General features: G+C 45.1%; 1 protein-coding gene across 4 annotated transcripts in view; it reads right to left on the bottom strand.

Annotated features, from left to right (window-relative positions):
- Positions 1 to 3: 3 nt before the first annotated feature.
- Positions 4 to 18148, bottom strand: part of LOC118392119 (protein inturned-like) — a 29115-nt gene continuing 10970 nt past the window's right edge. For 3 of the 4 annotated variants that reach the window (XM_035783764.2, XM_035783766.2, XM_052459814.1), the window contains exons 4-17: positions 17124 to 17342; positions 9812 to 9930; positions 9538 to 9627; positions 9258 to 9335; positions 8700 to 8883; positions 8229 to 8282; positions 7786 to 7848; positions 5452 to 5691; positions 4627 to 4841; positions 4192 to 4501; positions 3904 to 3998; positions 3500 to 3689; positions 2002 to 2141; positions 4 to 1136 (exon numbers count right to left, since the gene is read on the bottom strand). In XM_035783764.2, the coding sequence (XP_035639657.1) occupies positions 1025 to 1136; positions 2002 to 2141; positions 3500 to 3689; positions 3904 to 3998; positions 4192 to 4501; positions 4627 to 4841; positions 5452 to 5691; positions 7786 to 7848; positions 8229 to 8282; positions 8700 to 8883; positions 9258 to 9335; positions 9538 to 9627; positions 9812 to 9930; positions 17124 to 17342 (2109 nt within the window). In that variant the 3' untranslated portion in view covers positions 4 to 1024. The remainder of the gene's footprint in view (positions 1137 to 2001; positions 2142 to 3499; positions 3690 to 3903; positions 3999 to 4191; positions 4502 to 4626; positions 4842 to 5451; positions 5692 to 7785; positions 7849 to 8228; positions 8283 to 8699; positions 8884 to 9257; positions 9336 to 9537; positions 9628 to 9811; positions 9931 to 17123; positions 17343 to 18148) is intronic. The other variant, XM_035783765.2, reaches the window with a different exon arrangement.

The raw sequence follows: 18148 nt of genomic DNA, 5'->3' as shown, positions 1-18148 counted from the left end.
ACCCTTACCGTTTTACATTTCACCCGCAATGGCGTGACGTAAGAGTTGGTATGTCCCAAGAATGCTGTTTAGACTTTTCCCATATTATTTGGTCTGGCACACTTTAGCTAACAGGAATGTCAGAACCACAGAACTAGAATGAGACTTGCTATGGCCAGAACAGCAGAACAATGCTTTCCCTGCAAACTCACATCTACCCTTTAAAAAAAAAAAATCCAGCATGTTTTCTGAGGTATTATTACTCAGTTTTTAGTTCATCTATTCATTACATAGGGAGCCATTTTGGACACAACATAGCATCTGATAAACCCAGGGTATATTTAAACATTTTTATTAACTAGGCAAGTCAGTTAAGAACAAATTCTTATTTACAATGACAGCCTACCAGGGGAACAGTGGGTTAACTGCCTTTGTTCAGGGGCAGAACGACAGATTTTTACCTTGTCAGCTCGGGGATTCAATCCAGCAACCTTTCGGTTACTGGCCCAACGCTCTAACCACTAGGCTACCCGCCGCCCCCAAAACCTGTTTAGTAGGCAAGCGTAGTGGGATGTTACAGATAGAAATGTCATGAATAGAGCTGACGCGCTTTCTTTTACCTCATGTTTGGTCCACAAAACACATTTCTATCTGGATGCAGTCCTGCTGTTCCACTGGAGCTGATCCAAGACTAACAGAACAACCTTGGTCCTGTGAGGTTTCCTGTTACCTGCCGTCAGGTGATCAAGGCACAAGAGGGAGTCTTTAGATCCCAGAATATCTCCGACCGACTGCAAGCAGGCGTTGACGTCAACTGGGAAACCTTTAAGACCAGGGTTGTGTTCATTAGGGAAAACCGTAGCAGAATATTTTGTGATAGAAAACGGGAACAAGCATTTTTCTTATTGGAGTTTATGTACTCCCCCGTCTGTCTGTTTTCTTCCGTTTGGTGCCTAATGAACAGGGTTGTGCTCTGGGGTTGTCTGGTCTGCCGATAGGTAGTAGTGTTACCAGAGTTCATAAGAGACTGTCGGCAGACAGCTCGTCACAAGGCCAGGCCGAAAGACAGGCGGAAGGCCATCTCCACGGGAACCTCTGCCACGGAGTCATGGAAACACACGTAGAATTCCTGAGGGACGGGTTCGAGAAGCATCCGGCTGGAACACAAACAGATGGAAATGGCAGTGTGTTTCAAGCTGGAGTATAGGCAGGACGTATAAAAAAACTCAATCAAAACAAAAAGCACTAGATGTCCAGAGAGTAGACATTTACATTTACATTACATTTAAGTCATTTAGCAGACGCTCTTATCCAGAGCGACTTACAAATAGGTGCATACACCTTATGACATCCAGACAATACCGCAGCAGCGCCTTGATAAATGGACATCTCTATGCCCAGTATATCTATGTCTGAAATTCACTGTAAGCCAGAGCCCAACTGTTACATGTTGGTCTGCTATTCTCAGCCTCTCACTCAAAGTTAACTGGTTTGCTTCACATTTCTTTACTTCACCACCCAGACAGACCTCTCTCTCACTGAGGGCACACACACACACACACACTGAAACGCAGAAGCATGTCCAAAAGCAACAGTCGAGACACCCCAAAGTGCCATCAGTCATTACTACAAGGACAGCCACCATCCCTACCCTACATTCACCCCCCCAAAGAAAACACAATATAGAATTCATAACACTGACCCTATATAGCAACAGAGGCAAGATAAATATCATTCTTATGACACTCAATCATGTACAGTGACGCTCACACTATGTAAGGCAAGCACAGACAGTTGACTTGGTTATGTCTCAAACGGCACCCTACACTCCATAGTACATTGACCAGAGCACTAAATAGTGCACTATATAGAGAATAGTGTGCCATTTGAGATTCACACTGAAACACGGTGTCCTCTGACGTACCCTAATCCCCATATAAGCACACTACTTTTATCCAGAGTTCTAAATAGTGCACTACAAAAGGAACAGGGTAGCATTTAGTATTTTGTTCTGTCACGTACCCTATAACCCAGTAGGTCATGGTGGGGGCTGGCTTCCTCTGGTCGGTCCAGTTCTCAGGTTTACACTGGAACAGAACTCCGTGTTCCTTCACTGGGCCCAGCCCATGGGTCCCCTGGGGTCTGTCTGTACCTGGCCTGCCCTACTCACACAAAGAGAGGTCTAAGAGGTTAAACATAAACACACACCACCTTTTTTATTACAACATAGACATTCTTACATACAGGGATATAGTGTGTTTGCAGTAGCGACCCATCACATGTTGGTCCCATGTTTCATGGGCGGAAATAAAATTAACAAAGCCGCAGACAAACATGGTATCTTTCTTAAAGTAAGGCAGCTCCAAAATGTAGGTGTTTCAGCCTAGCTCTGTGGTGGAGGGGTAGCCAGCAAAAAGTTTATAACCATCTTAAACTATTCCATATATTAGCTTAGTACCCCCCCCCTCCTCCAACGGCTTGAACTTTTATAGGTTCATGTCTTAATTGAAATTACGGCTTGCCTCTTATCCGCTCATCGCTCCCTTATGCCATAGTTTGTACATCTCCATTGCTAATATTGTTTATATAGGTCTATTCCATTTGTATCTTATTCGTCATTTTAGGGAATGTTGGAATGATTTCATTGTTTTGCTTACTTTGTGTATTGTAACTAGCTCATGTGCTTTTCGTCAAGTGGGAGGGCACACTATATAATGTTGTTGGGTCTAACAATGTATGCCAGTGACAGTCTCTTCTCATTCAAATATTGGTTTTCAATAAAAAGGTTCAGTAATAGACCGATGTAAATCCAGTTGATATTGAGAGGGTTGTCTTGTTTGCGCATTGCGCCGCCTGTGCGTCTGTATATTGTCTATGAAGTGGATCCTCGTGATAGTATTTTCCTTCCCTTTTAGACCACGTAGGCCTAATAAAATCTTCAAATGGTAAGCTAACCATCTCTCTCTCGCTCCATCTCTGTGTGTGTGGTGACTTAAAGAAGAGTAAAGTTAACATAAGAATAAGATAACATAAGAATAAACATGATGAATTTAATGAACATTAAATGTAGTAATGCTTGTGTATGGTTCAAAAGTCTAAACTCATGTCGACATTCGTTATTATAGAAGGAGAATGTGGTTCTTATTGAGTTACACAAATACACAAGGAGTCAGTGGAAACCATATTTATTTAAGCAAGTCAGCTATATCAGCTAGGGTTTTTAAAAAGGCAGTAAAGGAGACTGAATGAACAGTTTCGCTGCCTAGACGAGTCTCCGCTGAGAGCCATGGTGCTGAAAGGAAAGCTCTGCTGTTGGGACCGCTTTATGTAGGCCTTAACAGTTTGCGGGCACCGTTTGTCACCGTTATAGTGCAACTAACGTATTGTTTAGTGTTGTGTAGTGGCTTTGCTGGCATGCAACTAAAAACAAAAACTGGGTAGGTTTGCCCCACATGCTAAAATCGCCACGGTGTGTGTGAGAGAGAGTCTGTCTGTGTGTGTGTTCCGTTCTGTATCTTACCCTGGGCGGCAGACTCCGCTGGAAGGCAGCCCGTATGGACAGGCAGCAGTGGTGGAAGTTGCGAATGAGCTGAGGGTGGATGGAGCCACTGAGCTGGGCCAGTTCCCTGTGTGTAGGAGCGATGAAGATACCCTGCACCTTCTCCATCAGCACATAGTGGAACAGAGTGTTCTCTGCCCCAGACGTCAACCTGGCCAACACAGAACAGAGAGAGATTGGAATGGAACAGAATGGAAGAGAATGGGGTGGAATAGAATGAGATGGAATAACATTTTGAATAGTGTGATATGGAATAGAATAGGATGGACTTAAAGGATGGGACCACAGCGGAGAGGAGATTTAGGACATTATTACAACGGGGAAGGATAAACTAACTCCTAACACCGCTGGCCTGTTTCACTCACTTCATAGTGTTGTACTTCTCCCCTGTCTCTCTCTCAGTCAGACTCTTCTTCAGGGTGCCCAGGTAGAACGGGTTAGGATGCTTCATCCTGGGAATCTAAGGGGGGGGGGGGAACAACATTGGTATTTGACAAAACCCAGTGTATCACTAAATATCGTGCTCTCCCAGCAGTGTGTGTTTGTGCCCTTTTATGTCTGTCTGTAATTTAATAAAGTGTGCCGTGGAACATAACTTTTTATAAGATAGAAGGATGAGGGACGCAATGGGGGAAGGAAGGTTAAGACCCTACTTTGAAAATGCTCCCACTGCCTCGACTCCCATCAGATCCTCCAGAACCCAGCGAGTCTCTCTGGCCGACCAGCTTCCGGGCCGAGTCCGGGGTGGAGTGCGGACTGAGTCCAGTCGGCCTTCCTACACCCCCACCCGACTGTCCCTCGCTCCCGCTGTCGGACTGACTCCTCTTGGAGCTAGGTCTCCGAGCGCCTCGTCCAAACAGGCTCCGGCCCACCACCTTTCCTCCTCCCTGGTCCGAGGAGGGAGGCTTCACGCCCCCGGCCAGCTTGCTGAGGACAGGAGACGAGGCAGCCAGGGTGTCTAACCTGAGAACCACAATGGAAACCTTTTGTGTCATCCTCAATTTTATCTATGCACTTATTTATACACAATTATTTTACTTCTACACGTTGAATTTTTTTGTTTTTAAAATGGTCAAACTAAAAACAACCTGTCACGGACGAACGAGGGGAGGAACCAGTCAGCACAGGAGAGGCAGGGGGCAGGCGGGGCGGCCAGGCGTTCCTCCATCCCTAAGTCCAGCTCCTCCAGCTGTAGGAGGGTAGCCTTGACCTGGTCCACGTACACACAGTCGGGCCCTGGGGCCCCCGTGGCAGGGGCCGCACAGCCACTCGCCTCCAGGAGCACACACTGCATGAAGTGCCTCTGGGGGAGAGGGAGCGGTAGAAAGAGAGAAGGAGAGAGAGAATGTATGGGATAACAGATGTCTGTGTGTAGTTGGTATCCTGGAACACAAAACTAGAGTCAAATGTTGGATGTCTGTCTGAGGGGACAGCTAGAGGGGAAAGAGAACGAGGCGAGAAATAAAGGTAGAGAAAAAGAGCAAGAAATGACACAAAAACAAAAAGGTGACACTCATTAGAGTAACTGACGGAACATAGAATCCTGCATTTTCAATGAAGACCCTATATGTCATTTTATATGTACAGTACCAGTCAAACGTTTGGACACACCTACTCATTCAAGGGTGTTTCGTTATTTGTACTATTTTCTACATTGTGGGACGTGCAAACCTGTCATCAAGGCAAAGTGTGGCAACTTTGACGAAGCACAAATATAAAATATATTTTGATTTTGTTCTAACACTTTTTGTGGTTATTACTACATGATTCCATAGGAGTCACTTCATCGTTTCAGTGTCTTCGCTATTACTCTACAATATCGAAAAAATATTCCAAATAAAAAAGACAAAACCCCTGGAATGAGTAAGTGGGTCCAAAAGTTTGACTGGTACTGTATGTATCTATGGTCTTACCAGTCCCACTATGAGTAGGAAGTAGCGTCCCTGGGGCTGGCAGTAGCCAGGCATGGTACAGTGGTTGCTAATGGTCTTGGTCTGGTGGATCTGTGAGCGGTGGCGAGGGAACACCTCCCTCCAGACAACCAGCTGGCCCACGCGCTGCTCTGAGGCCAGGGGGAGGAGACAGTAGTGCTGGCAGTAGAGAGAGACGTCAAGCAGGTCCTCCTTGGGGAGGTGGTTCGCTATCAGATAGCCCTGGGGTTGGACACAGGCAGAGAGACATACACGTCGAGAGACAAGAGACAGAGTACACACACACACAGGTTGGACACACACACACACACAGATAACACAATTGAATTTAGAATTTTTACTAACACAAGTCGCCCCATCGTATTGGAGTGCCAGACTCTCTCAATACAAAGGTCATGAGAATGGAGACTTGAACCTAGAGAACAACCTTCTACAAATCATGAATAATTCAGCATCAATTGATAGGCTGATGTGCCATCCAGAGAATGAGGGGTTACAGCATGTTATTCTGGGTGATGATATCCTATCTACAGTGCATCCGGAAAGTATTCAGACCCCTTAATTTCTTCCACATTTTGTCACGTTACAGCCTTATTCTAAGATGGATAAAATATTTTTCCCTCCTCATCAATATACACACAATAACCCATAACAACAGAGCAAAAACAGTTTTTTTTTACCAAATGTATACAAAATTAAAAACTGAAATATCACATTTACATAAGTATTCAGACCATTTACTCAGTACTCTGTTGAAAAACCTGGCAGCGATTACAGCCTCAAGTAATATTGGGTATGACGCAACAATCTTGGCACACCTGTATTTGGGGAGTTTCTCCCATTCTTCTCTGCAGATCCTCACAAGTTATGTCAGGTTGGATGGGGAGCGTCGCTGCACAGCTATTTTCAGGTCTCTCCAGAGATGTTCGATTGGGTTCAAGTCTGGGCTCGGGCTGAGCCACTCAAGGACATTCAGAGACTTGTCCCGAAGCCACTGCTGCATTGTCTAGGCTGTGTGCTTAGGGGCACTGTCCTGTTGGAAGATGAACCTTTGGGTTTTCTTCAAGGATCTCTCTGTACTTTGCTCCATTCATCTTTCCCTCCTCGATCCTGACTAGTCTCCCAGTCCCTGCCGCTGAAAAACATCCCTACAGCATGATGCTGCCACCACCATGCTTCACTGTAGGGATGCTGCCAGGTTTCCTCCAGATGTGATGCTTGGCATTCAGGCCAAAGAGTTCAATCTTGGTTTCATCAGACCAGAGAATCTTGTTTCTCATGGTCTGAGAGTCTTTAGGTTGTGCCAAGCGGGCTGTCATGTGCCTTTTATAGAGGAGTGGCTTCCGTCTGGCCACTCTACCATAAAGACCTGATTGGTGGAGTGCTGCAGAGATGGTTGTCCTTCTGGAAGGTTCTCCCATCTCCACAAAAGAACTCTGGAGCTCTGTCAGAGTGGCCATCGGGTTCTTGCTCACCTCCCTGACCAAGGCCCTTCTTCCCAAATTGGCTCAGTTTGGCCGGGTGGCCAGCTCTAGGAAGAGTCTTGGTGGTTCCAAACTTCTTCCATTTAAGAATGATGGAGGCCACTGTGTTCTTGGGGATCTTCAACCCTGCTGACATTTTTTTGGTACCCTTCCCCAGATCTGTGCCTTGACACAATCCTGTCTTGGAGCTCTACGGACAATTCTTTCAACCTCATGTCCTGGCTTTTGCTCTGACATGCACTGTCAACTGTGGGACCTTATATAGACAGGTCTGTGCCTTTCCAAATCATGTCCAATCAATTGAATTTACCACAGGTGGACTCAAGTTGGAGAAACAGCTCAAGGATGGTCAATGTAAACAGGATGCACCTGAGCTCAATTCCGAGTCTCATAGCAAAGGGTCTGAATACTGATGTAAACAAGGTATTTCGGTTTTTTATTTTTTACAAATGTGCAATCATTTAGTAAAAACTGTTTTTTCTTTGTCATTTGGGTTATTATGGGTTATTTAGAATAAGGCTGTAACGTAACAAAATGTGGAAAAAGTCAAGGGGCCTGAAAACTTTCAGAATGCACTGTAAATAATCATATGTAACTGGCTCCTTCTTCCTATCCATCCAAGGGTGTCTGTCTGTCCCTTCTGTGAAGTTTCAAGTTTCTCTGTGGGCCCAGGTGTGTGTGTGTGTGTGTGTGTGGAAAGGAGAGCGCCCCAGCAGATAGTTGTCAGGTGTGTGTGTGTGTGTGTGTGTGTGTGTGTGTGTGTGTGTGTGTGTGTGTGTGTGTGTGTGTGTGTGTGTGTGTGTGTGTGTGTGTGTGTGACAAGACACTCAACCTTGTAGAACAGACAGGAACCCAGTGTCACGTAGAGACGCCTCATGCCATAGAAGTCCTCTGACTGCCAGAGAGAGAGAGAGAGAGAAGAGAGAAAAAATAATTAACAATTTTAGAAGGTCAGACATGAATGATTAAGTAGTGGATCTACTTCCTGCCGGTCTATCCCCCCCTCTCTCTCTCTCCACCACCCCTCCCTCCCAGCCCTGCTTCGTTTAATCAGCTAGAAGATGCAGGTATAAAGAATCCTCCATTACATGAAATATACACAGGCCAGTGCAGAAATACTCACTACTAGACCCTACACAGGGGAGGAGACGGCTGGTGGCTCCGTTTTAATGGGAATGGGGATGAGCATGACACCTTGTCTACTTCCCAAATGGCACCCTATTCCCTACACAGTGCACTGCTTTGGCTAAAGCCCTATGTCATGATTTGACTTACCATTTCTCCGAAATCTGACGATTCAAAGTCTGAGAGAACAGTGTCCACCTCCATCTGTGGACAGACAGATAATCAGAGACCATAGAAGTAGAATTCAGATGCAGCATGACGTATTTCTGCATTCACAAAAGCGGCAGTCAGACATGCTCTGTGGAGCTAGACATGGAAAAATTGCCTGACTCGTCGGCAGGAGCACATGTCATTTTTACCGCCAGACAGCAGAGGGCAGCAAAGACAATACATAAATCCAACAGGGTGGAAGGGGGGCCCATTAAATATTCTTTAGCAAGAGCAAATTGCTTAAACGTGTCACTGACTTGACAGCCTAAAACATCCTGTGCCCTAAAACATTTCAGAAGAACGTAAAAAGCGAGGCGCAAACAGCAAATGGTGAAGACATCAATGAAGAAGAAGACATCTTAAAAGTGGCCCATCACAACCGTGGCCCAAAGTGGTGGCCCATCCCCAGACCTTTATCTCAGGGGGCAGAGGGAGCCACCGGACCGCTGGCAGTCCGTCCAGGAAGAGAGTCCCCGATAGGTCAGTGGGCGTGGCCCCAGAGCTGTCTCTCAACCTGGAAGGCTGGATGAGCTGCTGGAAGAACAGGCAGAAGAAATGGTCCAGCCTGGGGGCGTGGTCCGCCTGGCAGAATGCACTGTGGGTGAGCGGAAGGAGCGATGGAGACAAGACGGAGGGGGAGGAGGGGGAGAAAGGGAGGGATGGAGAGAGGGATGGTGTGGTGGAGGGAGAGATGAGATGAAGGGGTGGAGGAGAGAGGGATGGAGGAAGCAAGGGGAGAGAGGGGGACAGAAGGAGGTAGAGAAAGAAGTGGTTAGTTCAAAGAAGCCAACAACCTGTTCAGGTTTGATGTAACAGCATAAATGACCTTGCTTCAAATGAGAAGCCAGAAAGGTTGGGACCGCTTGAACCAGGAAATCAAACCGGTGTCCAAAATGGCACCATATTCCCTATACAGTGCACTACTTTTGGTCAAATTCAGGATGCATCCCTGCTGTCAGCACAACAGACCTGTCCAGAGAGCCGTGCATCACCTTGAGAGTCCTCACTGCGCCTCCCACTACCGTCTGCAGATACAACAGAGGAACCCTGGGGAAGAATACGAGGGGAAAAACACAGTCACATCCACGAGGAGTAGGTCAGAAAAACACTCCGAACCTCAGCTACTTACCAACCATTTTATTGATCAAATATTCTGGAAGGGATACAGCATTTAGTTGACATATGGGATTGGCTGAGACAGCGTATTGAATATGGAAGCATGCATTGGATGACTTTGCCGTGTCGGTACCTCTCAGCAGGCAGGGCGATCACCAGCAGGTTGTTGCTCTCCTTCCAGTAGCCCACATGGACCAGCTGTTTATTGAGCAGAAGAGAGGAGCTGAGGAGAGGGGGAGGGAGTGGGAGGAGGAACAGGTGCAGGGGAAAAGACCGAGAAGAAATACGATCACGGCATGAATGAATGGAATTTCTACATTTCGGACTTTGGTAGATCTCAGAGCCGCTTGAAGTGGGTCTGACTGGTGATAGGTAGAGATCAGTGGGTGGGGATTTTCCTACACTACCTGACTATCTGCCCCCCGGTGACATTCTCCAGCATGTCAGACAGAGTGAGAAAGATCCCTCGGACTCCTTTCAGCTGACTGGACGCCTCAGACACTGGGTACTGGTACAGGATCTCCTGCTACATGGAGGCACACACACACACACACACACACACACACACACACACACACACACACACACACACACACACACACACACACACACACACACACACACACACACACACACACACACACACACACACACACACACACACACACACACACACACACACACACACACACACACACACACACACACACACAGTCCGTTAGAGAAGAAAGCACAGGGCAGGATCTAGGTACAGTCTTTGTCATTAGTATTCTCCACACCATGCTGTCTGCTATGAAGGGTGTGGAGCGGACCACTTCAGAGAGAGCGGGGGGCGGGGAATTAAGGAGTAAGGCCTCATAGCCATGGAAACAAGGACAAAAGCTCTGATAATTCTTACAATGCCAGACATTCCCCTCTGGTTCACCAACACACTAGCCTCGTGGAGAACCAGGTTTCCCTCAACAGAAAGCCTGGGGAAGTCCATGGCACAAAATCAGCTATAAAAAAAAGGATGGGCATACAGTGAAAAACTTTGGTGGAGGTGCTCACGACATTATTATTGCCGTAGGTGCAACGGTGAGTGAGTGACAGTGAGTGAGGATGGCTGCGAAATCGCCGATTAAAAATCCTGTTAAAGTATGTTGATGTAAGCCGTGTTTGTGGTGAACCGTACGCCTGGAGCCGGAACAAACATCATCTTTTGCAAGGTAAATTGTATTTATTGCGACCGGACTACACACGGGCTTTAGAAGAGATAACGGAGCCTGTCACACATTGCCTTTCCTGTGTCATTTGTTGTTTGACAGCCAAAGTGTACCAATGCGGTCACAATTCACGGTGATCTATGAGACACGCCCCCCATTCTCATCCAATGGGGCTGCAGTGGACCGGGTTGAGAGCTTCAAGGTCCCTAGCGTTCACGTCACCAACAAACTATCATGGTCCAAGCACGCCAAGACAGTCGTGAAGAGGGCACGACAAAGCCTTATCCCCCTCAGGAGAGTGAAAAGATTTGGCGTGGGTCCTCAGATCCTCAAAAGGTTCTACAGCTGCAAAATCGAGAGCATCCCGACGGGTTGCATCACCGCCTGGTATGGCAACTGCTCAGACTCCGACCGCAAGGCACTACAGAGGGTAGTGCGAACGGCCTAGTACATCACTGGGGCCAAGCTTCCTGCCATCCAGGACCTCTATACCAGGCGGTGTCAGAGGTAGGCCCTAAAAATGTTCAAAGACTCCAGCCACCCTAGTCATAGACTGTTCTCTCTGCTACCGCACGGCGGTAGCCAAGTCTTGGTCCAAGAGGATTCTAAACAGCTTCTACCCCCAAGTCATTAGACTCCTGAACATCTAATCAAATGGCTACCCAGACTATTAGCATCCCCCACCTCTTTTATGCTGCTGCTACTCTCTGTTATGATCTATGCATAGTCACTTTAATATCTCTACCTACATGTACATATTCCCTCGACTAACCGGTGCCCCACACATCGACTCTGTACCGGTACCCTCTGTATATAGCCTCGCTATTGTTATGTTACTGCTGCTCTTTAATTATTTGTTACTTTTATTCCATAAAACTACATTGTTGGTTAAAGGCTTGTAAGTAAGCATTTCACTGTAAGGTTTATGTGACGAATACAATTTGATTCGATTTGTATTTGGGGAGTTGCTGCCATTCTTCACTGCAGATCCTCTCAAGCTCTGTCAGGTTGGATGGGGAGCGTCGCTGCACAGTTATTTTCTTAAAACCTGTTTTTGCTTTGTCATTATGGGTTATTGTGTTAAGATTAATAAGGAAAAACATTTATTTAATTCATTTTAGTATAAGGTTGTAATGTGACAAGATGTGGGGGAAAAATCAAGGGGTCAGAATACATCATATCAAAATATAAATTCACAAATAATCTCAATAATCCTAAAACTAAATAGGACAATAGCAAAAATATCCCTGCCTGCACACATTTAAAGGTTTGGTATCGCATTTTAGGCTTGAAAGAGACATCTTTAAATAATTTTAATCGCAGCAAATGTGTTGCCGAGGTTGTAAGAATATCAGATAGCATTCTGTTTTGAAAAATAAATATATTTTAGATAGGGTGTGGACTCTATGCCATGACATTCACACATCTCGTAATGCTCCCAGTGTACCAAGTAAACCACGTTGACTGAGGTATGACGGTACAGTGTAGTCATGGTATTAGTGTAGTTCCACTGTCATTGTAAGATTCAGGGCTCACTTGCAAAAAGAGACCTTGGTCTCAATGGGACTCCCTGCTAAAAGAAAGGGCAAACCCCCCAAACATTGGGTGTCATTTCGGATACACCGCGAGACAGAGCGGAAAAGGACAACGCCAACTCTGTATTTAGGAGCCACCACAGGGCAGAGGGAGGAGAGAGAGCATGTCTGAGCAAATTTCAAGTCTGCTGAGCGCAAACTTTAACAGTGTGACAATTCTGTGCAACTTCCGTGGCCCGTTTACTGTGAACACTGAGGCTGTACCCGCTTTAAGTTACAGTTTTAACTGTGACCAAGTAGGCTACTGTGGCTATTTGATCGTAATGTAGGCCTACCAGAGTGGCCTACCGTCAAACGCAATGGCCGAAAATGCACCCCATAACATTTTAACATGGAAGTAGATGTTCTATCATACAGCCTACAGTAGCAGCCAATGTGTGGTGTTCAATGTAGACCAACCATTCCACGAGAAAATAAAATTAAAAAACATGCAGGGCTTGGCATTAACCTGTTTATCCACCTGTCTTTCAGACAAGGAGGTGACTGAAAATGTTGTGCTTGACGCAAGAAATCACTTTACAAAATTACATGCATTATTATCCCCATCTCATTATTACAGAGAATAAGACAATGTATGCTACCCTCTGCCTATTGGCTACTTATCTTATTCAAGATGTCTCAAAATACAACACTCGCTTTGATCTCAAAACAAGCGCATCTACTCGGGACCGCCCATACTGTAGCCCAATCCAGTCAAAATTGAACGGCACAGATCCATATATGGCTATGGCTATTTGCATATAGGCCTGCCGCAGCACTGACTGGTTATGTAGAGTACGGCCTGAGTCATGCCGGTCAAAGCAATAGAATCCTACTCCAATGCGCTCTGCCTACAAGAAAATCTCTTGCAAAGTTAGTTTTGCATACTATGTCTTGCATAGTGCGTTTTGTTATGGTACGTTACATTGAAAGTGGCTAATATTGCGTTGACTCGATCACAATTCTCACAGTAAAACGAAATGTTAATAGTGTTACCTAAAGGGGAAAACTCTAGAAAGTTGAGTGAAGTACAGTCTAGTGCTTCTCTGCGTAGGCTGATATTTCTTCTGCGCAGAATTGCGAGGGGAGCTGCACATGCAGGAACACTGGCTACTAGTCTACCTCCCCACAGAGCAAGAAAACAGGAGCCCTGGATCAGCACTTCACTACAAAATCCTCTGACCTCGGTGCTCTGTTCCACCGTGTTTGACTTCCACACGTGCCAGTTTCCCGGATACAGATGAATATATATATAATAATATATATAAATATATATATAATATATGAAGCACTCCCCTGGTCTAAACAGCATGATCAGTATAGAATCTCCATTGAAAGAGATTTTTAAGTCCAACAATAAACCTGAACAGTGTCTGCGAAATGATGCTGCTTTTGTTGATGTTATTTATCGGATTACTATCATGGTTAACTTATTGCTGCAAGGTTAACCTAGGCTGGGTAACCTGTTGGAGCTAGTAACATAAGCATTTTGCTGCACCTGCTATAACACCTGCAAATCTTTGTACGCTACCAACAATGTTTGATTTATGTATCGTCAAAGGATAGCATCAGGAAGCCTACCCGCTCTGGTAGGCTTCCAGATCCAACAGCAACCATAACTCACACACACACACACACACACACACACACACACACACACACACACACACACACGGAATGTATTCAGACGCCTTGACTTTGTCCACATTTTGTCACAGCCTTATTCTGAAATGGATTGAATCGTCCCCCCTTATCAATCTACACACAATACCCCCAAAATGACAAAGCGAAAACAAGTTTTTCGAAATTTTAGCAAATGTATAAAAAAAATATATATAAGAATAAATATCTTATTTACATCAGTATTCAGACCCTTTGCTATGAGACTTGAAATTGAGCTCAGGTACATCCTGTTTCCCTTAATAATCCTTGAGATGTTTCTACAACTTGATTGGAGTCCACCTGTGATAAATTCAATTGATCAACATGATTTGGAAAGGTACACACCTGTCTATATAAGGTCACACAGCTGACAGCTCATGTCAGAGAAAAAAACCAAGCCATGAGGTCGAGGGAATTGTCCGTAGAGCTCCGAGACAGCATTGTATCGAGGCACAGATGTGGGGAAGGGTACCAAAATATTTCTGCAGGGTTGAAGATCCCGAAGAACACAGTGGCCTCCATCATACTTAAATGGAAGAAGTTTGGAAACATCAAGACTCTTCCTAGAACTGGCTGCCCGGTCAAACTGATCAGGGGAGAAGGGCCTTGGTCAGGGAGGTGACTAAGAACCCGATAGTCCCTCTGACAGAGCTGTAGAGTTCCAGATGGGAGAACCTTCCAGAAGGACAACCATCTCTGCAGCACTCCACCAATCAGGTCTTTATGGTAGAGGCCAGACGGAAGCCACTCCCCAGTAAAAGGCACATGACAGCTGCTTGGAGTTCGCCAAAAGGCACCTAGAGGACTCTCAGACCATGACCAACAAAATTCTCTGGTCTGATGAAACCAAGATTGAACAATTTTGCCTGAATGCCAAGCATCACGTCTGGAGGAAACCTGGCACCATCCCTATGGTAGGGATTGGGAGACTAGTCAGGATTGAGGGAAAGATGAGCTGTGTAGCAACGCTCCCCATCCAACCTGACAGAACTTGAGAGGATCTGCAGAGAAGAATGGGAGAAACTCCCCAAATATAGGTGTGCCAAGCTTGTAGCGTCATGCCCAAGAAGCCTCGATGCTGTAATCGCTGCCAAAGGTGCTTATATAAATGTAATATTAGTTGTTTATTTTTTTATACATTTGCAAACGATTGTAAAAACCTGTTTTTGCTTTGTCAATATGGGGTTTTGTGTGTAGAAAAACAATTGAATCAATTTTAGAATAAGGCTGTAACGTAACCAATTGTGGAAAAGTCAAGGGGCCTGAATACTTTCCAAATGCACTGCACACACACACACACACACACACACACACACACACACACACACACAGAAACAGACACACACACAGGACACACAAGAACAAGGTCACACACACACACACACACACACACACGAGAGAGGAACTGACCTTGTTCTTCTACTCCTACTTCTGTTTCTCCACTGTGTGTGTGTGTGTGTGTGTGTGTGTGTGTGTGTGTGTGTGTGTGTGTGTGTGTGTGTGTGTGTGTGTGTGTGTGTGTGTGTGTGTGTGTGTGTGTGTGTGTGCTGTTGGATCTGGAAGCCTACCAGAGAGGTAGTTCTGTTCTCTAAAGCTTCTGCTTTTGTCAGAAATAGGGGCATTTTCTGACTGTTCGAATACTCACATGATTTATATTTTTGTACTCGAGTACTCAATTGAAAAAAATAATAACACATTTAACACAAGGCCCAGACTGGAAAACAATATGTTTGCATTTGTCTATATGCCAACCGCATGCAACAATGCTCAATTTATCAAAACTATTACAGATATCAAATCCTAACTGCTATATAGCCCCATATACAGTATTTTCAGTCAATAAAAAAGCAAGTGCAATTTAAGATTAATTTATTGAAACCGTAATATCAACTGGTTATATTATATCGTGGAACACAATCTTCAAAAAGGCAGTAACCTTAGCAGTGGACCTTGCTTGTGGAAGCCTATGGCTCTGCAATGGCATAAGAACAGATTTTTTTTTCCCAAATGAAAAAAAAAAGATGCCGGTGCGAAGTGACGCGCATCTCGCGTCTGGAACAGTTATCCTCAAAGAGGGATCATTTGAAACGGGGCTCAATTTGGCAATTTTAAAGAATAGAAATCGTAGTTAGAAACCAAAATCTGTCTTATTTTCTCTATACAGATATTCGATTTAATTTATTCTGCCGGTTGTTTGGAATTTTCTAAATGAATTAACACGGCATGGTGATGAATTACGGCCACGGCATCTGTTTGGTGCTTAATGATTCTGATGAAAATACTCCGTCTTTATCAAACTTGGATATTTTCAATGGAACCGGACTATGCTTTGTGGGGTTATAACCTAGGATAACCTATTCTAAAATGGCACAAAAGTTCGCAAAGTAGCCTAAGCAGAAAATAGACGGGGCGAAATTACCCCAAAACTGCAGCTCGTTGTTGGAACACATATTTTCCTTACTTCAATCAACCAGTCAATTTTTGAATTTGTTATAAAACTGTTATCATTTGGCAGTGAATGTAGCTAGTGTATTTCCCATCAGTTAGATACGTAATTATAGGCATTTCTGTAGGCCTAACGGGAGCTTGCGTGCGCTCTCGGCACAAGTGTGTGGAGGGAACGGTCGGAACGCAATTGAGTGAATGAGACACCGGAGGAGGAAAGGGAATTTAAGGAGAAGAACTGTGTGATGCTTGGCTTGATTTCTTTTTTCTTTTCTTTTTTTACAAATGGAACCCTAGAGTCAAAGCAAAATAATGTTGTCTTCCAAGGCACATTTTTTATTTGCCTGTTCGTGCAGCCACAAAGCACATTCCACCAAATAGTTTGACAGTATTATTTTGTAATTTTTTAAAAAGTGATCTCTGGTTAAAGATCGAGCTTTTGATGTCCGTTTGAGTGTTCTAGTACTCACGCCCGTCCCTAGTCAGAAAACACAGACTGTATACCACCAAAATAGGTTGGTTGTTCTACGTCCACAACGATGCTTTAACCACACCAGGAGACCCCTTTGAGGTCTGGGGGAGAAAGAAAACACAACACAGAACTGATAGGGCTCTCTATCTCAAAAGAACGATGGGAAAACAAAACTAACTGATTGCGCCTAGACTTGCGCTGTGAATGTAAAAAAAGATCACGGTAGAGGTTACTTTTAACCAGGCCTTGGATCAGATGACCCTACCCCCAGTCTTACAATTTTATCTATGGCCTCTTGTCTTTAGTAGTAGCACTACCTAGGGTATAGGGTGCATTTCGGACAAAGTCCAACTGAACTAACCTCTTCTAGTGGGGAGTCTGGGTCCAGTTTGAGTGACAGGTACATGACAATGTGCGGGATGTGTCCTATAGACATCTGGAGCTCCACCGTGTCCTCGCCCCACAGCAGACGCACCAGCTGGCTAACCGAAGGAGAGGGCCTGAGCCTGGGAGCAGAGGACATGTCCACACCTCCCTCCCCTGGTCCTCCTGGACTGGCTGTCTCCAGGGTCAGCTTCACCTGGGAGGGGAGGGGAAAGAGAAAGCAGGAGAGATAAACTAAGACCTAAAGACATCATCATCTTTTCACCACATTCTAAAAACAGCCAGTGCGAGTTTTCCCTTTTCAAACACTGTAAAGAAAAGGCGGTAGGCTGTGGGTTTGGCTACAAAACAAAAGCCGGCAGTGACTTTGTATGACTCTGGAGAATCACAGTCGGACAGAATCGGCAGGGGGGGACTACACTGTGATCATAATAAGGCCATAAACGACATTTAATCCAGTCCATTAGGGCTGACGCGTCATTTATTTGGACTAGCGCTACAGGAAAGCAGGAAGGGTTCACGTAGACAAAGCTCAGGAAAAGAGGAAGTAGATGTGATTCGTTCAGGAAAAGAGGAAGTGGATGTGATTCGTTCAGGAAAAGAGGAAGTGGATGTGATTCATTCAGGAAAAGAGGAAGTGGATGTGATTCATCCAGGAAAAGAGGAAGTAGATGTGATTCATTCAGGAAAATAGGAAGTAGATGTGATTCATTCAGGAACAGAGGAAGCAGAGTAGGGAGACAGGTAGCCTAGTGGTTAGAGTGCTGGACTAGTAACTGAAAGATTGCAAGATCGAACCCCCGAGCTGACACGGTACAAATCTGTCATTCTGCCCCTGAACAAGGCAGTTAACCCACTGTTCCTAGGCCACCATTGAAAATAAGAATTTGTTCTTAACTGACTTGCCTAGTTACATAAAGGTCAAATAATAATAAATAGAAGAATGATGATTGATGGAGAGAGAAATGGATTATATTCCTGATCACTGAAAGAGAAGCAGGA

Source organism: Oncorhynchus keta, chromosome 13 (genome assembly GCF_023373465.1).
Source record: "Oncorhynchus keta strain PuntledgeMale-10-30-2019 chromosome 13, Oket_V2, whole genome shotgun sequence".
Classification (NCBI taxonomy): Eukaryota; Metazoa; Chordata; class Actinopteri; order Salmoniformes; family Salmonidae; genus Oncorhynchus; species Oncorhynchus keta.
Note: the sequence above shows the minus strand (reverse complement) of the source record. Positions and strands in the feature narration are given on the sequence as shown.